The sequence below is a fragment of the Juglans microcarpa x Juglans regia genome, chromosome 7D, assembly GCF_004785595.1.
Source record: "Juglans microcarpa x Juglans regia isolate MS1-56 chromosome 7D, Jm3101_v1.0, whole genome shotgun sequence".
Lineage (NCBI taxonomy): Eukaryota > Viridiplantae > Streptophyta > Magnoliopsida > Fagales > Juglandaceae > Juglans > Juglans microcarpa x Juglans regia.
In genome coordinates, this window is record NC_054606.1 from 13,056,400 (window position 1) to 13,076,047 (window position 19,648).

A 19,648-nucleotide genomic window follows, 5' to 3' on the forward strand; every position below is an offset into this window, starting at 1 on the left:
GGACAATCAGAAAGAACTATTCTGTAACGACCCGATCCTATATTTTTTGAGATAAATTACAGAATTTTTTTTTAAAGCTCAATAAATGAGTTAAAGCCCATATGAGAATTATCAGATGATTTTTTTTAAACCTAGAGTTAAGGCTCCATTATTATTATTGTTTTATTTTTTTACTCCAAGCACGTGTGTGTTAGAGTCTAAACACTATTACTATTCTTATTTCCTCTTCATAATAAAACTCCTAGCTACCGGATTTTATTCTATAAATTTCAAACATGTACGAAATCTAATCCACTTCTATGCACATACGTTTTTTCTCCTTCTTCACTAGGGTTTTCACTGGTATATATATAGAGCAAGGCTCAATACGTCCAACTCGAGCCAATTTTTCCAGCGTGAACAACCACCAGCCAAAACCAGCCCCTCACACCCCCATACTATCACGTCGTTTTCCCTCCACCGTGAATACAGAAAACAACCGTGTTTCTTAGCTCAGTCCTCCACCGTGAGCCTCTTCTTCCAAGCCGCTCCTCCATCTGCCGTGAATTACCATAGGAAACTAAACCCACACTCAGCCCCTATAACACAGCACAAGGACCCCGAACGGGATCCATCTAACGTGCCAACACCCTCCATAACGCTACCCTCCACCACCGTCGCTCAACCAAGCCTTCACAAGCACCACACAAAACTACTCAACCTACAAGTCCATCACCAAAAGAGTCTCAGTTTTTATCCACCTCCAAACACACAACCAACCACCGCACCACCACACACATGATAGTACACCATGAACCACCAGCTTTCCCACATGCAGCAACCATAGCTCTTCCCTCCACCACCATCGCCCAGCTGTTGAGAAACCACACCAAAATACTCTGTTTTACTGCACCAAAATAGAGGATATATCCTCGCCCAAACCGAGAGCCACGTTCTGCCACTGTTGGGCCACGACTCCACCGTCAGGAGCAACAGACAACACCGAAGATCTAGCCTCCACCACCCAGTGACGCCCAACGCCACCGCCTGAAGCCCCATGCACGCTGTGTGGTGTGTAAACCTTCTCCCTGTAATCTCTCTCTCTAAGATTCAATTTCTCTCTCTCTCATAACTCTCTCTCACTCTCAGTTGCATAGTCGCCACTAGTCGGAGTTGACGTCTTGCCCAGCCACCAGACCCACCGTCGCGACTGCCTTCTTCCTCTCTTGATGAGCATCACACCACCCAACCCGAATGCATGCAACTCATTCAAGCGTAAAACCTAACCCGAATGCATGCAACCCGTAAAATCAATTTTTAGTGGGTTAGTTAAATTACATAAATGCCCTTTGTATTGTTTTCCATAAATACCCATGCCTATTTAGGATTAAAAGATGAGAATATTTTAGTGTTAGGAAGAATCTAGATTTAGGAAATATAGATTATTTTAGTATTTTAAGTTTTAAATAAAATCACATGTTTAATTAGAAATTTATGCAAATTTCGTATATATTTTATAGGCGACCGATTAAGTGTCGAAAATAGTGGATTAGCACTGCAAGGTAAGTAGCATGATCATATCCTTACAAGTATGTACGATAAACTGTTTGTCTTTTTATAAAAGATAGTATGCATGTATGCCCTTCATTGGAAGCCCCTTTTTACGTACCTAAATGCATGATTTTATGTGACAATTATTTCATAAAATTATTTATGAAATGCATGATTTTATGTGACAGTTATTTCATAAAATTATTTATGAAATGTCATGATTTTATATGAGAGTTATGCATAAAATTATTTTATGTGAGAGTTAGGCATAAAATTTTCCTTGAAAAGTCATGAATTTATGTGAGGAAACATGTATCACGATATTTATGAAAGAATGCGATTTCATTTGAAATCTATGATACGATATGACAAGTATGTATGTGATTTCTTTTGAAATCTATAAAATGACAAGTATGCAAGTATAATTTTGATGAAATATGTAATGGCCTATTTATCATATGATGACGGTACCTATGTTATGGGCATATTGCATTGCCAGGTCATGCATGCTAGTAGTGCACCCAGTATGTCTTCCTTATGTATGGATTCCACAACCCGTGGCTACGGGCGGAATCGGAAACTACTTAGATTTGCTAACCCTAACTCACGGGGGTCAACAGTGGGTAACGGCCTATGATAAGTGAAAGATAAGACCATGTTCATGTTCATGTTAATTACATATGTATTTGTGAGTATGCACATTCTTCAAGAAACCTTATGTTTATTATGTTTATTGTATGATATGTTGCTTATTGAGAATTCGACTCATTTTCGTTTGTTTTTATGTTTTTAAACTATTACAGGTGATGACATTTATGAGGATGAGACTGCAAGACAGGACTTGACCCCGAGAGGCGAGGCAGAGGCCTAGACAGTTTATGCTATGATTTTTTCTATGGTTTATAGTTTAAATAAATTATTTTGATAAGCATATGAGACTTCCATATTTTTTTTAAATAAGTGCTTCCGCAGACTTTATTTTAGATTTTCAGTATTTAGTAAAGGTTGTTATTTATGGAAATCTTTCGCATCTGGCGCTTGTTCAAAAGAAAAGCTTTTAAGTTTAAGTTTAGTAGTAGCACACTAACTCCCCAAAAATTCTAAAATGCCTTTTTAGGAAGCGGGGTGTTACATATTCAAATCTTGGAAGACATACTCAAATTTTAAGGGAACTAGGGTGCGACATTTACCATTAGTCGAGTTTGCTTATAATAATAGTTTCTAGGCTAGTATTGAAATGGCACCCTACGAGGTGTTGTATGACAGAAGGTGAAAGGAAACTTTTGGGGCCAGAGATTATTCAGCAGACCACAGAGAAGATAGATATCATTCGGGCTAGAATGAAAGCAGCTCAGAGCCGACAAAAGAATTATGAAGATAAATGTCGCCCACAATTAGAATTTGAGGTTGGAGATAAAGTATTTTTTAGAATAGCACTGATGAAAGGAGTTATGAGATTTGGAAAGAAGGGCAAGTTGAGCCCAAGATATATTGGGCCATTTGAGATTCTTGATCGGATTGGACTGGTGGCTTATAAAGTAGCACTTCCACTGGTACTTGTGGGAGTGCATAATGTATTTCATATTTCCATGTTGAGGAAGTATATACCTGACCCGACACACATTATTGACTATGAACCACTTTAGATTCAAGAAGATATGACTTATGCGGAAGAACTAGCTCGGATCTTAGAAAAGAAAGAACAATTATTATGGACTCGAACTAATCTTTGGTTAAAGTGTAATGGAAAAATCATGCTACTAACGAAGCTTCTTGAGAATTGGAGGAAGAAATGCGAGATAAGCACCCACGACTTTTCGGTAGGAGTTTTGACAATTTATAACAAATTCCGAGGATGAAATTTTTATAAGTGGAGGATGTAAGACCTAACCCGCTGCCAAGCCCAGGCCCATGGAAAGCGTTTCCAGATTCCACGTCGCACGAGTTCATGCCATTTCTCAATTTTCATGCAAGTCTCTCCTTCCTTTTTCTTTAGGTTTGATATGTTTACTACTTATAGCTATTATATATGTTAAGCAACAACAACCCTAGAATAAGTGCCGCTCATTCTCCTCTTCACAGAAGGCCAAACCGACGTCTCCTCTCCACTGCACTAGTGAGGATCATTGCCGTCAACCACAACCTTCATCACACACGATTGTATTTTTTCTTTTTTCACAAAAGAAAAAAAAAAAAAAGAGGGTAGGTCGGGTGACCTATTGCAACCACACGTTGCTACCGCACAACTTCGTCCATCCCTTGTGAACCTCAGTCTAGACCTCACCTCCGTGCTCAGCCACTCAAAGCCATCGCCCAAAGCCTCCCATAGCCTCCATTGCAAGCCAAGAAACTCTCCTGTTTTTAGCCACTAGAAACAGAGGTCCTACCACCGAACCACTGCACCGCACCACCCCAACCACTCCAAGCCGTCGCCACCCGCACGGAAAAGGGCGTCGAACACCCACAGGCCACCTCAGTCGTAACCACCCCTCACAGTGAGCATCTCTTTTGGTCTACACACTCCTTTCTCTCCGCCTCTCGCTCGTTCACCTCGCCCTCTCTTTTTTCTCTCGTGCTCAGCCCAGCTCGACGGCATCTCCGCCGCACACTTGCTCTTCAGCCGTGCCACCACTATCTCGCTAGCCAGCCACGTCGCGCCGTACTCCTCCACGCTTACCTCGGTCTCCCTAGGGTAAGTCCCTGCCGCCACATACTGAGTTCTAGTCCGTGTGTTTTGTTCCTCCACGGGACGACAGATAGAATTCCAGGCCACCAATTTTTTCTTACCTTTGTTATTATCCTCCCCCAGAAGAAAGTACTCATCATACGATGCAGGGTTTTAATAGTAGATTACGGGACCTGAAGGACAGCAAAAAGATGAAGTGCCATACTAGAAAGAACATGACGAAGTAAAATAAGACGGCCACCCGCCGAAAGAAATCTCATCTTCCACCCTGATATTTTCTTTTGAATATTAAACACCATATCTTCCATATGCACCTGTTTGAGACGGCCCAAAATAACAGGCATTCCAAGATATTTGAAAGGGAAAGATCCTTCTAAAAATCCAGTCTTCCGTAATAATAAGCTTTTACGAGCTAAAGATATTTTATGAGAGCAATAAATGGCAGATTTAGAGTGATTGATACATTGACCCGATCAACTCTCATATTTATGAAGCATAGATAAAATCTCCCTTAGAGCTTGAGAGCTACCATTAGAAAAAAGCACCACATCATCAGCATACATAAAATAAGGAATTATGGGCGTGCCTTGGGCCTGTGAGAATTGACCAAATTTTTGAGCCTCCACACTTTGCTTGATCAATCTAGAAAGAATTTCTTGAAGTATGATAAAGAGATAGGGAGAAAGGGGGTCACCCTGACGCAAGCTCCGATCACCTTGAAAAAAACCTTTAATAGTGCCATTCATGATAATAGAATACCAAGGAGTCGAGATGCATGTTCTGATTAGATCACAAAAATTAGAGGAAAATCCAAAACAACGAAGAACCTCTAGAAGAAATAGCCAATCCACTCGATCATAGGCTTTAGCCATATCCAGTTTAATCATGATATTACCACCATGGGCCTTCTACCACCATGGGCCTTCTTATTAATGGAGTGGACCATTTCTTGCGTAATACTAATATTTTCAAAGATATTTCTCCCTAGAATGAAAGCTCCTTGTTCCCACGAAATCATTTTTGATAGGATACCTGTCAAACGATTAACAATGATTTTGGAGCATAATTTATAGAACACCGAGCATAGACTGATAGGCCTAAACTTATCAAAACTAGAAGATGTATCAACCTTTGGAATTAAGACAAGAAAAGATGCAGTGAAGAATCTTGGGAGCTGTTAAGAATTAAAAAAATAAAAATAAAAAATGGCTTCCAAGACATCCTCTTTCACAATTTCCCAACAACTTTTGAAAAAACCAGAACCAAAACCATCAGGCCCTGGGGAACTGTTAGAAAGAATAGAAGATAAAGCAGAAAACACTTCATTCATAGAAGGCACCGCACACAAAAGCAAGTTTTTAGAGTCCGAAATAATAGTAGAAATCAGAGACGATAAATCAGGTAACAATCTGGTCAGCGTGACCTGTAAAAAATTAGAAAAGAAATCGATGGCCCCCTAATGAATACTCTCCGGCAAATTAAACACCATGCCATTCGATGATCTCATATCCACCACTCTTTTACGCCGTTTATTAGCAAGGCAGGCATGAAAAAACTTCGAGTTGCGGTCACCATCCATATTCCATTTTAACTTAGACATTTGAGCCAGTCTAGTATCTTCACGACGAAGCCAAATATCCAATTCCGCAGGAGAGGCCATAAGATCCCTTTCCGTAGATTCAACCCAATTTTGTTGAAGTTTCTTTTCCATCTCCTCAATTTGTTGCTCAAGAGAATTAATATGCATATTACTGTGACCGAAAATCTATTTATTCCAATCACGCAAGGCGACCTTAGTGTTCTTCAATTTAAAAGCCAATTTTGTAAGCCCATGGCCATTAAAAGATGTAGACCACGCCTGACGAACACACGACAAAAATTACAGATGATCCACCCACATTTGTTGAAAACAAAAAGGCGAAAGGCCATAAGAGAAAGGATCCATCTTGAACTCAATAACCATAGTAGAGTGATCAGACGTGGTGCGCGGTAGATAAGAACAAACCGCATTCGAAAAATAAGAGAGCAAAGAGAAATCCATAAAGACACGATCTAACTTCACCCAAGACCGAGCAAGACCCGACTGCCCATTACACCAAGAAAAATTTCTTCCCTTAGACTTCATCTCAACCAAACCACCATGATGGACCCAATCATTCTTCATCGCCGCATTTGATCGAGGTGAGCCACCCCTTCTCTCCGAATTATTCCGAATGATATTAAAATCCCCAACAAAAAGACAAGGCTCCGATCCCATAGCCTGGGAACTAAGATCCTCCCATAAAATTTTCCTCTCATACATACTGCACTTTGCATAGATGATAGTACACAAAAAATTATAGGACTCCATGATAGCACGAAGAGAAACAAATTGCAAATTTGAACGCACCACTTGAATATCAAGAGTATTGGCTCAAAAGATCCAGATTTTACCACCAACATCAACATTCGAAGTAAAGGAGTCAAAATGTAAATAATGTTTCAAACGGGCAGCTTTGTCCAGATTTTGAAAAGGTTCCAAAACCGCCACCATCTGAGGCTTAAACTTACAAACTAAATTTTTCAGTCTTCGACGTGAGGTACCGATGCCACAGGCATTCCAAACAATAATAGAGTTACTCATAAAGACAAAGTAGAAGGACGTGTAATGACCCGAATGGAACTTCTAACTTTCTCAAACTTTTTCTTTTGATATTTTTTCTTAACCTTTTTACCTTCAGATTCCAAATGGTAATCCTTAAACTAAGGGAGCACTTCTGGATGGATATCAAGATCTGGCTCAGAAGCAATATCTTCAAAATTATTACCTAGATTTTCATTTAGAGTCTCGATGGCTAAACAGAGTCCATTTTCCTCCAAATCAATGTTAGTATATTCCTCCAGAATTAGAGGAGAGGGTTCGTTAACATTAACAGAAAAAATGTTATTCTAGTTTAGAAGAGTACCTACATCCTCGCTTGGCGCTAGCACTCCTCCATCATCGTGAACATTTATCTCCATAAAGGTCCCCTGGTCATAGGATGATTCCAAAATATTAACACCCGGTTCCAGAATATCACCAACTGTTTTCAGAATCTCACCAGCTGGTTCAGTTAAAGCTGTCTCAGGAGGAATAGCCACGGGGTTGGTCTTCTCACCACCCTGAGTATTTCCAGAACTAGTTCCACTAGGTTCTTATTCTCCTTTCTTACAGCCACAGTTGTGCTCCCCATGCTTAGATTTTTCTTCTTGACATGTCTTAGGCAACGTCTCATATATAATCTCTTGTTTCCTACTCATAGTTAGACCAGGAATACCAATCCAGAAATAAGAGATCAGCTCCTTGGTAGCATCCACCTCCAAACAAAGCCTCGCTCCATCAGTCCGGGTTGCACAACGCATGGGATTATCCCTACGTATAAAACGACCAATCGGTGCAATGAAAATCCGAAGGAATGATTCTTGATAATAATTGGGAGGTAAATCGGGAAGCAAAATCCACACGGGTACATTAGAGGGTTCATGCTCCTCATTGAAATCTGGAGACCAGTGAAAAGCATGGTAAGCCATTCCATTCACTTCACAGGATTCATGGGACAAAGACTTCACAAAATCCGCTTCTGAAGCCATCCTGACGAAAATGTTACGGGGCAATTTCATAGATGAAACCACCGGTGTAAATGACAGACCCCACCGGCTAGAGATAAAGGCACGTATAGCGTCCAGAGAGGGCCTTTGTCGAAGAAACTTGATCACTATAGAGAAACGGAATGGCTCGGCAGAGCGGTTGATTTCCTATTTGGAGAACTGGAAAAAAATCTCGCCATCCATAACTTTAGGGGCACGAGGGGCTACAGTAATTTCAGGGAGGGGTTGCAGCGTCGCAGCAGCCATTTTGGCAAAGGAACTGCCAGAATTAGCCATCCACAACTGCCATGCAGCCTCAGCGAAACAGAGGCCAAAGTGGAGAAAAGAAAATTGGAAAACCCTAGCAGAGCACGTAAAGGGCAGTTTTGTCTCTTCTATATTAAAGCAGAAAATGTTTATTACAAAAACAGGTACAATTATCACTAATAATGGCCTTAGACATGCCAAATCTTGCAAAAATGTTTTCCTTTAAAATTTTTAAAACCACTTGATGGTCATTGCTTTTGCAAGGGATTGCCTCAACCCACTTAGAAACATAGTCCACATCAAGCAAGATATACAAATAGCCATAAAAAGAGGGGAATGGACCCATAAAATCTAACCCCCAACTGTAAAATATTTCAATCACTAATATAGGCTGCATGGGCATCATATTTCTCCTAGTGATACTTCCTCATTTTTTACAAGGTTCACAGGCCTTACAAAAGCTATATGTATCTTTAAACATAGAAGGCCAATAAAACCCACTTTGAAAGATGTTTGCTACTGTTTTGCGGGCTGAAAAATGCCCATCACAAGCTTCTGAATGACAAAAGGGCAACACACCAGAAATTTCAGAATTGGGTACACACTTTCTAATAGTCTGATCTGAACAATACTTAAAGAGGTATGGATCATTATAGAAAAAACACTTAGCTTCAGATTTCAACCTCTTGATGTCTTGTGCAGTCCAATGAGGAGGAGTTTTTCCTGTGACCAGAAAATTTACAAGGTCAGCATACCATGGTAAAGTCTCAACTAAAAATAATTGTTCATCAAGAAAATACTCAGAAATTAAAGGTGAGTGTTCAGAATTTTCAGATGTAAGTCGAGACAAATGGTCCGCCACCACATTCTCCACCCCCTTTTTATCCTTTATTGTGAGATCAAATTCTTCCAGTAAGAGAATCCACCATATTAGCCTTGGTTTTGTATCCTCTTTGAATAATATAAATTTAAGTGCTTCATGGTCAATAAATATGGTGACAGAAGAGCCAAGCAACTAAGATCTAAATTTATCCTAAGCAAATACAATAGCTAGGAGTTTTTTTTCTATGGTAGAGTAGTTTCTTTCAGTAGCATTCAAGGTCTTACTAGCATAATAGATGACATGTGACATCTTATTTTTTTGCTGCCCAAGTGCAGCTCCTACAACATAGTCACTAGCATCACACATTAATTCAAAAGGAAGTGTCCAATCAGGGGGTTGAACAATGGGTGTAGTGGTAAGGAAAGATTTTAATTGCTCAAAACAGTTTTGACATTCATTGGTCTATTCAAACAATGTATGAGAAGTTGACAAAAAAGTTTAGAGATATCACTAAATTTTTTTATAAATCTTATGTAAAAACCAAAATGGCCTAAAAAAGACCTAACATCCTTTACATTCCTAGGCGCAAGCAAGTTTGAAATTAATTCTATTTTAGCCTCATCAAACTCAATGCCTCATGAGGACACAATGTGTCCAAGTACTGTGCCTTGCTAGGCCATAAAATGACATTTTTCCCAATTTAACAGTAGCTGATTTTCCTCACATCTTGTTAGAACCACTTGTAGGTTAACCAAGCAAGCATCAAATGATTTTCCAAAGACTGAAAAATCATTCATAAATACTTCTACAATGTCCTCAATTAATTCATTAAAGATGCTTAGCATGCATCTTTGAAAAGTAGTCGGGGCATTGCATAACCCAAATGGAATTCTTTTGAAAGCAAAAGTGCCAAAGGGGCAAGTAAATATGGTTTTCTCTTGGTCCTCATGGGCTATCTCTATTTGATAGTATCCATAAAACCCATCTAAGAAGTAGTAGTACTCATGCCCAGCCACTTTTTCTAAAATCTAGTTAAGGAAATCAAGGGAAAATGGTCTTTCCTAGAGGCTGCAATGAGTTTCCTATAGTCTACACACATTCTCCAGCCTGTGGTCACCCTAGTAGGCACGAATTGTCCTTTGTTATTTTCTATCACAATCACCCCATATTTTTTTGGAACTACATGGATTGGACTAACCCATTTGCTGTCTGCAATAGGATATATGATGCCTATGTCTAAAAGTTTCAAAACCACAGCTTTTACTACTTCCTTCATTGTAGGATTTAGTCTCATTTGCATCTCCCTAGAAGGTTTTTGAGTCTTCTTTCAAAATATGTCCTATGAGTGCAAGTAAGAGGGCTTATATCTTTTATGTCAGCAATGCACCAACCAATGGCTGTTTTATGTTGTTTCAACATGACTCTCTTGGTCAGGAGTTAATTAGGAAGAAATTACCACTTGAAATGAATTTTCTGGACCCAGGTGAGCATATTTCAGTTCTGAAGGCAGGGGCTTTAATTCTTACACTGAGATCTTTTTTGTGGAAGGCTTTAATGCTGCTGGAAGTGTTGGTAATGGCTCAAATTTTAGCTTCTACTGCACCTCAGTGGAATTTCCTGCAGTACACACAGATGACATAATGTTAGTAGGTTCAACTAAATCAAGGGAGTTCTCTAATTCCTCTCATTGTTCATTACAATCATAATTCAGCAAAGCCAGAAAGAAGAGACTCCTGTGCATTGACTTCTTGAAGATCCTCGAGTTCTTTAGGTTGCCTGCACAAATTGAAAATATTCAATTCTAAAGTCATGTTCCCAAAACTTAGTTTTAAGACACCACTTTTACAATTAATTATAGCATTGGAAGTTGTTAAAAATGGTCTCCCTAAAATCATAATTGTTGAAGAATTTGAATGGACAATTACTTTCATGTCCAGTACCACAAAATCTACTTGATAGTAGAATTTATCCACTTGGACCAAGACATCATCAACAATACCCTTTGGTATTTTGATGGATCTATCAGCAATCTGTAAAATAATAGAAGTGGCATTTAATTCCCCCAAACCCAACTATTCATACACATTAAAAGGTAGCAAACTAACCCTTGAACCCAAGTCAAGTAAAGCTGGGCAAATTTTGGAATTTTCAATGACACAAGAAATAGTTGGTGAACTAGGATCTTTATACTTGGGTGGTGTGTGATTTTGAATTATTGCACTAACTTGCTCAGAGAGAAATGTCTTTTTCTGCACATTTAACTTCCTTTTTCCAATGTATAAATCCTTTAGAAATTTAGCATAAGCAAGAATTTGCTTTATAGCATCAAGAAGAGGGATATTAATCCTGACATGTCTAAAAATTTTCAGAATTTCAGCATGGTATTTTTCCTTATGTAGAGAAAGTAATCTTTGTGGGAATGGAGTAGGTGTGGGGCATGTATTTGTTTTAGATTCTTGCATGCTTAGCTCACCTTTATCTTGGGAATGGTTAGAATTTTTACCTGAGCTGGTTGCACCATGTGCAGAATATCCACAACCTTACCACTCCTTAGAGTTGTGATGGCCTTGACAGATTTGACATTGGCACTTTCAACATTACTCTGAATTTGCTGATTCTATCCTTGAGGATTGGATTGAGGCTGAGCAGGAAATTTCCCTTTTTCCTGAGCATTCAAAGAGGTGGTCACTCTTGTGAGTGTTCCTCTGATGTCATTTATTGCTTGTGAATTCTAATTGTTTATTGTATTTTGACTTTGCGTGAACTGTTGGAGGCTCACAGACAACTGTTGTATGGTCTCTTCTAGGTTCTTCTTTTGCATTGGAGGTGTGTGATTCGTATACTATGAAGGTCCTAGGGCTATTGGAATAGGAAGCATATTGAGCAGGTCCTGGAGCAACTGGCTGCTCATTTCTCCAACCAAGATTGTGATAGTTTCTCCAACCTGAATTATAGGTGTTAGAATATGGTCCAAAAAAATTTTTAGATATCATATTCACAGCATTAGATTGGTCAAGTAAGACTTCTTTAAAAGTAGGAATGGTTGGGCATGCACTAGTTACATGCCCTGGATCCTCACAAATGTTACATTTTTCAAAAGTAGATGGTAAGACTTGCAACTCATTGACTTTCTTAAGCTCTATAGACTCTACCTTCTTACAGAGTAATGCAAGTCTAGCCTGTAAATCATTAGATTCTTTCAAATGATACTTCCACCCCCACTTAAAAATTTTTTATTTTCATATATGTCATATACTTTAGAAACATCCCAAGTTTGAGCATTTTCAGACAAATAGTCAAAGTACTCAACTGCCTCCAAGGGTTCTTTGTTAAAAAATTCACCATTGCACATGGTTTCTACAAATTGTCTCATTTTTTGTTGTAAACCCTCTTAAAAAAAACTTATGACCCTCCAATTCTTATATCCTTGATGAGGACATGCATTTAATAAGTCTTTAAAATGTTCCCAGCAGTGATAAAATGTTTCTACATCCTTTTGACCAAAATTCATAATTTATCTTTTTAAGGCGTCGGTCCTATGCATAGGGAATTTTTTTTTTTAAAAATTCCATTTGCATTTCCTACCAAGTCCCAATAGACCTTGGCCTTAAGGAGTTTAACTAGGTTTTAGCCTTGTCCTTTAGAGAAAATGAGAACAATTTTAATCTAATGACTTCTTCAGTGCATGTTTTATCCATGAAAGTTGAGCAAATTTCTTCAAACGTTTTGATGTGCAAATAAGGGTTTTCTAATTCCATGCCATGAAAATGTGGTAGCAATGGAATCATCCCAGGTTTGAAGTTAAAATTATTTGCATTCAAAGGTTGAATGATACAAGAGGGTGGGCTAGTCCTAACAGGCTGCAAATATTCTCTAAGTGTCCTGTTAGGATTTACTATTTCCCTATCATTTTGATCATTTTCAACCATATTGCTACGAGTGTCAAATGATGATTCAAATGCTGAATTATGAGAAATAGATGAACCCAAAGATGAGGTTGATGATTCAGTCCTAGCAAGTCTATGTGTTATCTCTAGCCCAACCAATCATGCAAATTCAGCAAAATAAAATAAAATGAAATATAAAGTGAAATAAAAACAAATAAATGAAATGAGAAGAAAAGATATCGCCCAAGCTGTGAAGAGGTTCATAGTTCCACAAACACCCTCCTACCAATAAGATAATGTTCAGAAAACAGCAGTTGTCCCCGGCAACGGCGCCAAAAACTTGATTGCTTCCAAACTATTGCTTCCAAACTATTACTCCCAAGTGCAAAAATGAACTAGTTGAAATACAAGGTAACGCCAAGGTCATCTCCATAGAGACAAGAGTAGTTCCAACCAATTAATTGTATGAAATTGTAAAGATTCAGATTTGAAATTAGTTTGGATGATATGTCAAGTGGGAAAAAGATTTCGTATGTAAAGGAGTAAACAAACTAGGAAATGTTATATTCACAAAGGAGGATCCGTTGCTATTGACATGTATGGTTGATTTTCTTGAATGCCTTGGTTTTGAATATTTTTTTTGGAAAGGAAATGGACTAAACCAGAGTAATTCAAATCTTAAGAAAATAAACTATTCGACTCATGACAACCAACTGAAATTTAAACTTCACCCTAATGTAAACAAAGTTAAATGGACAATAAAGTAATTATAGATTTTGTAGAAACAATTTGTCAAACACATGGGTTGCGATTTTAGACCTTCTTTTAACTCCACATATCACCAAGATTTCTGGGTACTACTCTCCTTTTATTAATCCAGTCAAGGTATTAACAAAATGTAATTTGAAGAACATAAACTCAAAGATCATGTACCAAGGCTTTAAAAGAATCTATCACTAATCATCAACCAATTTTCACTTTATCACTTGGCTGAGAGACACCTCAATTAATTCAAGGTTCTGTTGTGCCTAGTGTCAACAACATAACAAGAGTAAGAACGAGAGCATCCAATAGAAACCCATTCACAAAAACTTGATTTCAGAGATAGTGAAATATATAAATCAAGATCTATAGAAATCCAACAATTATAAGGAGCAAAGGAAAGTTGTACCACAACCCAGGCTATAGATTTAGCCTAAATTTACCATCATCAACATCAAATATCAACAAAATGAAAAACCGTAGAAACTTTCGAAAACTTCTGAAATATAAAATAAGTGAAAGAAATTGTAAGCTAATTGACTCCTTCTCTGGCATTTTTCCCATTCTTTATACCTATTTCCAGCTGCTATTTCTCTCTCTTTGCCACGGAATCTCCTTTTTTCGTTGCTCCCGTAATCGTTTTCTTTTTCCTTTCTTTCTTTTATTTTTTTTCTTCTGCTTTTCGTAACCCTCTAGATTCTTTCATTATTCTCCTATTAGTAGACGTGGGCCTCAATCTTGATGTGAATGAGTTATGAATAAAGTAAACCTTATGCAAACGTGGGCCTCAATCTTGCTTTGCTATGTTATGAATAAAGTAAGCCTTATTGCAAATGTAGGCCCCAACCAACAATACACTCGATGAGAATTAAAAACTGAGCCCAAGTCTATTTTTATTGTGTAATCAGTCTTTACACATGTCAACTAGCCCAACTGTTATGCATTGTTTATTAGATACTCTTTTTGCAAATCAAACTTATTTAATCAAGTGTAATAAGAGTACTTAAAATAGCGTTATTTCCCTGTTATCAAGATGCAATCTGGAAAGCTTATCGCCAAACTTGGGTGTCTGCAATAATCATTCCATTAACAGTTGCAGCTTCCATGATATATACATATATATATATATATATATATAAATATATATATTATACGTCGACGCAAATAGTATGATGGATAATAATTGCTTTCTATTAATAGTTGAGCAGTACTATTATTTTAGGATACAAGACTTTATTTCTGACTTGCAGCTATGCCGGCCTATATAATCGGCAAGCGATTGGAGATTAATTTGATACATTAACATTGTCAAAAAGAACATAGGATGATACAAATAATTTGAGGCTCTTTTAAGTGGGAAAATAAATAAGTCATCATTTGGCGTTTGTTCATGCTGTTTCTTGATATTGGCATGAAAGCAACAACAGCAATGGAGATGGAAGTCTTCTCATCAAGAGGGAAGAATTAAGAAACTAAGAGAATCTTTACTGTCTCTTGCCATCACTTGCCACTTGCATTAGGTTCTCACATATATTATTTCTTCGTCAATTTGGATATAATGCAGCTACAAGTGGTCGACTAGCTAGCTAGCTAGATAAGAGTCATAGAAGCAGTTATTGGTTTCAGATTAGTGCTAAGAAAAAAAATGATTCAGAACCCACGAAACCATTAAATCCAACAGAATTATTTGATCTATGTATCTCACATATAAATAGTACAAACCTACTTGTAATGTAAATTTTGCACAACAGGAATTCCGCAACTATATAGAGTACTTGATTTATTTCTGTTGGTAGGTAAATTTTCTTCTGTTAATTATTACCAGCTAATTAATTTAGCTAAGGTGGAATTCCTGTTTATGATGCCACAAAGGACCAACTTCATGATTTTTTCTTAAAACAATATTAATGAATGGTATATATGCATCCCACTTAACGCTGCCTCCTTTGGTGGAGACCCCATCATTAAATTTATATAGATCTGATAACTGTCAGTCACATAGCCCTATTAATATTCCTATTGCTTAAATCTCTCCATCCTCCCTCGTGAACTTGTGCACCATTTTTCTCTCTTGCTGTTGTAAGAAGGTTTCGAAGTATCACTCGGTTCCCAAATAGTATAGATATGATGGTAAAAAACCCTTCTTTTTCATTTTTTGTCAGTTTGTTATACCAAAATAATTGTGAAATTATATATGCTAGCTAGCTAGTTCTCTGATGATCCCTTGCACGAATTAGAGTTTTTGCATTTGGGGTTTAATTAATTAATTAATTCCTTTTGATCTGATTTTATTTTTTTCTTGAGAAACAGGGAAAGCAAAGACCAACTTCAAGAATAACGAGGTTTGTAGCAGTTGCCCTTTTCCTTATGATGATTATCATCACTTGCTTGGCTGCTGACAGGAAGGTTTTAATGGCCAAAATGATCATGAATAAGGCCGAAGATAGAAATCTGAGTGAAGAAAATGAAAAAGGAGATGTTGGGTATGGTATTGCTGTAAGGAGTGTGAACAACCATCATCACATCCCCAGGGAGGATTTTAACAACTTTGGTGGTGGCGGCTGTACGGAGTGTGAACAACCATCATTATATCCCTAGGGAGGATTTTAACAACTTTGGTGGTGGCGGTAGCAATGGTGGTGTGAATTAATGGAAGTACTGGGTAAACATCTGTAGTAGTATTTAAATATTTGGTAGATACATTACAAGTTATATGCAGGATATATACATATCTACATATATACATACATACATACATACATACGTATATATAAGTTACATGCTCAGGCTCTGATGTTGTAGTGCTTTTCCTAATATTACTCTGTATTAGGGTTGTTTGGTTATAGTATAATCATATGCTTGATTATTAATCAGATGATGGTATATATATCTTGGGAGCAGTGCTACTTTGCCGCCTGAGTAGTACGGCTCATTCATACCGCTAGTTACTTTTGCAACTTTTTTATTTTCATTTTTCTATTGACATTTTTTTAATATATTTAAATATTTTAAAAGAATAAAAAAATATATTAATATACTTAAAATCACTTCTTTAATCATTAAGTAAAAATAAATTAAAAAAATTTATTTTTTACCAAGCGGTCAAGTACAGCCACTACAACACAATTTGTCTTTGGTGACAGGAAACCGTCACCAGAAATTGCTAAAACGTCACTAAAGATATTTGGTGACAGTTGGAAACTGTCACCACGACCGTTACCTAATGTACGTCACAAAAAAATAATTTGACGGTTTACTGTTGAACCGTCACTAAAAATATTTTTAGTAATGGTTGCAGGTGTTCTGTTTGGTTGAACGTTCGAATGTTCCCTTTTTGTGACGGTTGAGAACCGTCACAGAAAGTAACGTTCGAATGTCCAGTTGAACGTTCGAACGGCAACCCTACCGATTGACGTTCGAACGAGAGAAGTTGACGTTCGTTGATTATAGTTTGAATGTATCATATTTACGTTTGAACATTTATATAAATGTTTGAACGTTAACGGACCAATGTTTGAACGTTACGGGTTTAAAGTTCAGACGTTATTTCGAATGTAAATGAAGGAGCATTCGAACGCAAGTTGTACCTTCAGAGGTTTGTTCGAACGTTAATTGTTTAATCATTCGAACGTTTTGTTCGTTTGAGGGTCAGTATGTTCGAACGTATATGACTACATTCGAATGTTACTACACAATTTATATATTCATGTTTGAACGTTGTTTCGAATGGGAACCAATGTTCCAACGTTTTTACTTTACATTCGAACGTACAGATCAGAAATACTAATTTCATAAAATTTAAAAGCATACAAATTGTATCATATTACATAACATCAATTAATAAATAACAATGTCTTATAAAATTTTAAAATTAGATATGAAGACTAGCCACCACTACTGATAAAATTTATTTCTTTTTTCCTCGCCCACCGCCATTCTGTTGCAACAACATAATACGCTCCATTTGCACCATCATCTCTCGTTGCACTTACTCTTGGACTTCACTGCATATTCTTTCCTCCTGGTCTCTCTGTTGGTCCTACAAACGCGTCTCTAAATGAGACTGTCGTTCTAAGAGAGATTCTAACTCTTGCTGTCTCGACCTCATATATTCATTCTCACGCCGTGCAGCTTCTAAATCTTTGGTAAGATTATTAATTTGTAAAGTCGATGAGGTTGAGGAGGATGAACATCTATGCTTGACAGATCGTCCCAAACCTCTTGCCATACTAGACTGCAGCCCGAGCACTTGCATGAATATGTCTACGTCACTAGGAGAGGATTCCCCATAAGCTGACTACATCTCTGTCATTTTTTCTTGCAATTTGAAAGGTAATGATCGTTAATAAGTAACATATTAAAAGAAATGGAAATTAAAAAAAAAATTATTCACATGTTACATAATTTATTTAACAAAATTAACATTGCTTACATAATTATCTACAGCGATAGGATCCATCCACTCACTATGCTCATTAGTGTGAGCAGCACCATAGACATGAATGAGGAAAAAGCTTTCAGGATCATCACATTTCTAACAAAGCGACATTAGCAATTTTAAAAAGATAATGTTTGTACATAAATAAAAAAATATCAGAAAAATAAATGAATTCTATAATTTTTTTATTACCATTTTTTCAGTAAGACGGTAGAATGACTTTTAACCGGCACGATGGTGGACAAAATACATTAAGAATGTTAATTGTAATATGTATACATATAATATATAGAACGAATATGAATGTAAATAATTAAAAAATATAAATGTAAAATACCTGATAATCTGGAGATGCGAAAAGATCACAGCACTTTCTCCAATCATCTAACTTCATCTGCTAGAAAGGAGACTACGCAGCCTCTTCCAACGTCTCAAACTTCTTGAAGTGGTCATGACATCGTCCTTTGTGACGTCGGAATAGTGTAGCCATCAACTCATTCACCATTCTCAAATCCTCGCTACGGCCATAGTCGAGATTGAATTCATCCTAACAAGTGAATCAGGTCAAAAATATGATATATTAATCTAGGTGATCTTGATGTACTCTCAAAATAAACTCACCAACACACGACTTTGAATGTGCTCATTAATCTCATTCGAACATCTCGCCATGAGCGCACATAAAATGGAGCATAAGCTCGAACTACTATGCCAATATAAGAGGAAAGCGCTGCTACACTATCATCCACTCCTCCAGTGGAATTATCAGGAATGGTGATCTTGAGTTTTCCATGCCTTCTATTTTTCTTAAGAGAGATGCCATGTGTATAGTCACGACTGCGACGTGCAGATGCATCAACTACATGATAATAGATAGTATAATTATAGTTATATAGTTATTGCGACAAAAGTATTAACTATATAATTAATTATCAACGACAATATTTCCTTACAAGTAGGTGTAGACTAGCTGTTGTTCTCTTGCATGTTAACTTGATCTTTAGGAGCGGATTCCTCGAGTGGGGAGTCCTTAATGGGTTTGGGACTTAGACTTGGCGGAGGCACATTTATTCGTTATCGTTTTGGCGGCATTCTTGAAAATAATTAATAATGTCAAAGAAAATTAATTAGAAGAAATGTTGAAAATTCAAGATATTTTATAGTCACTTATATGAAGAAAATATTTAGTACTTTTATTCTTCATCTTCAGATGTATTTTCCATGCTTGTTTCAGAATCTCCCTAAAAAACATCTTCATCATCATCATGCACCTCTTCTTCATCCTCCTTGTCCACCTCCTGGCCAAATTCTACTTCGTCTTCATCTTCAGACTCTTCTTTTTATTCCTCCTCACTTACTTGAATTGAATGATCATTTAATACGGACGCGTTGAGATGGACGGGTGGGACATCATCTTTACACAAGGGGAGCAACTCGAGTGCATCGAGGTCAACAAACAAGTTAATACTCTCTCCATCTTCCTGGTATGCCTCTACGATCTTAGTGTCATCTTCATCTCCACTATTCTCATAATCTGCACTCGTTCCTGCTTCATATATATTTCGGGGGACAAATTTTTGTATGACTCGCCAAGTTATCTCTCCACTATCTTCATCAGCACTTTCATTGGATCAATCAAGTAATAGACT

The 19,648-nt window shown here is 37.3% G+C and overlaps 1 protein-coding gene across 2 annotated transcripts; it reads left to right on the forward strand.

The window, feature by feature from the left end:
* The first annotated feature begins 15,508 nt into the window (after positions 1–15,508).
* LOC121238417 lies at positions 15,509–16,416 on the forward strand. 2 transcript variants are annotated; one of them, XM_041135265.1, is made up of 3 exons: positions 15,509–15,691; positions 15,872–16,061; positions 16,129–16,416. In XM_041135265.1, the coding sequence occupies exons 1-3, from the start codon at positions 15,686–15,688 to the stop codon at positions 16,209–16,211; spliced, it is 279 nt and encodes a 92-aa protein (XP_040991199.1). In that variant the 5' UTR covers positions 15,509–15,685; the 3' UTR covers positions 16,212–16,416. The 2 variants fall into 2 exon arrangements, with proteins under 2 accessions (XP_040991199.1, XP_040991198.1); XM_041135264.1 differs by having other exon boundaries at positions 15,511–15,691; positions 15,872–16,084; positions 16,152–16,413.
* The last annotated feature ends 3,232 nt before the right edge of the window (positions 16,417–19,648 follow it).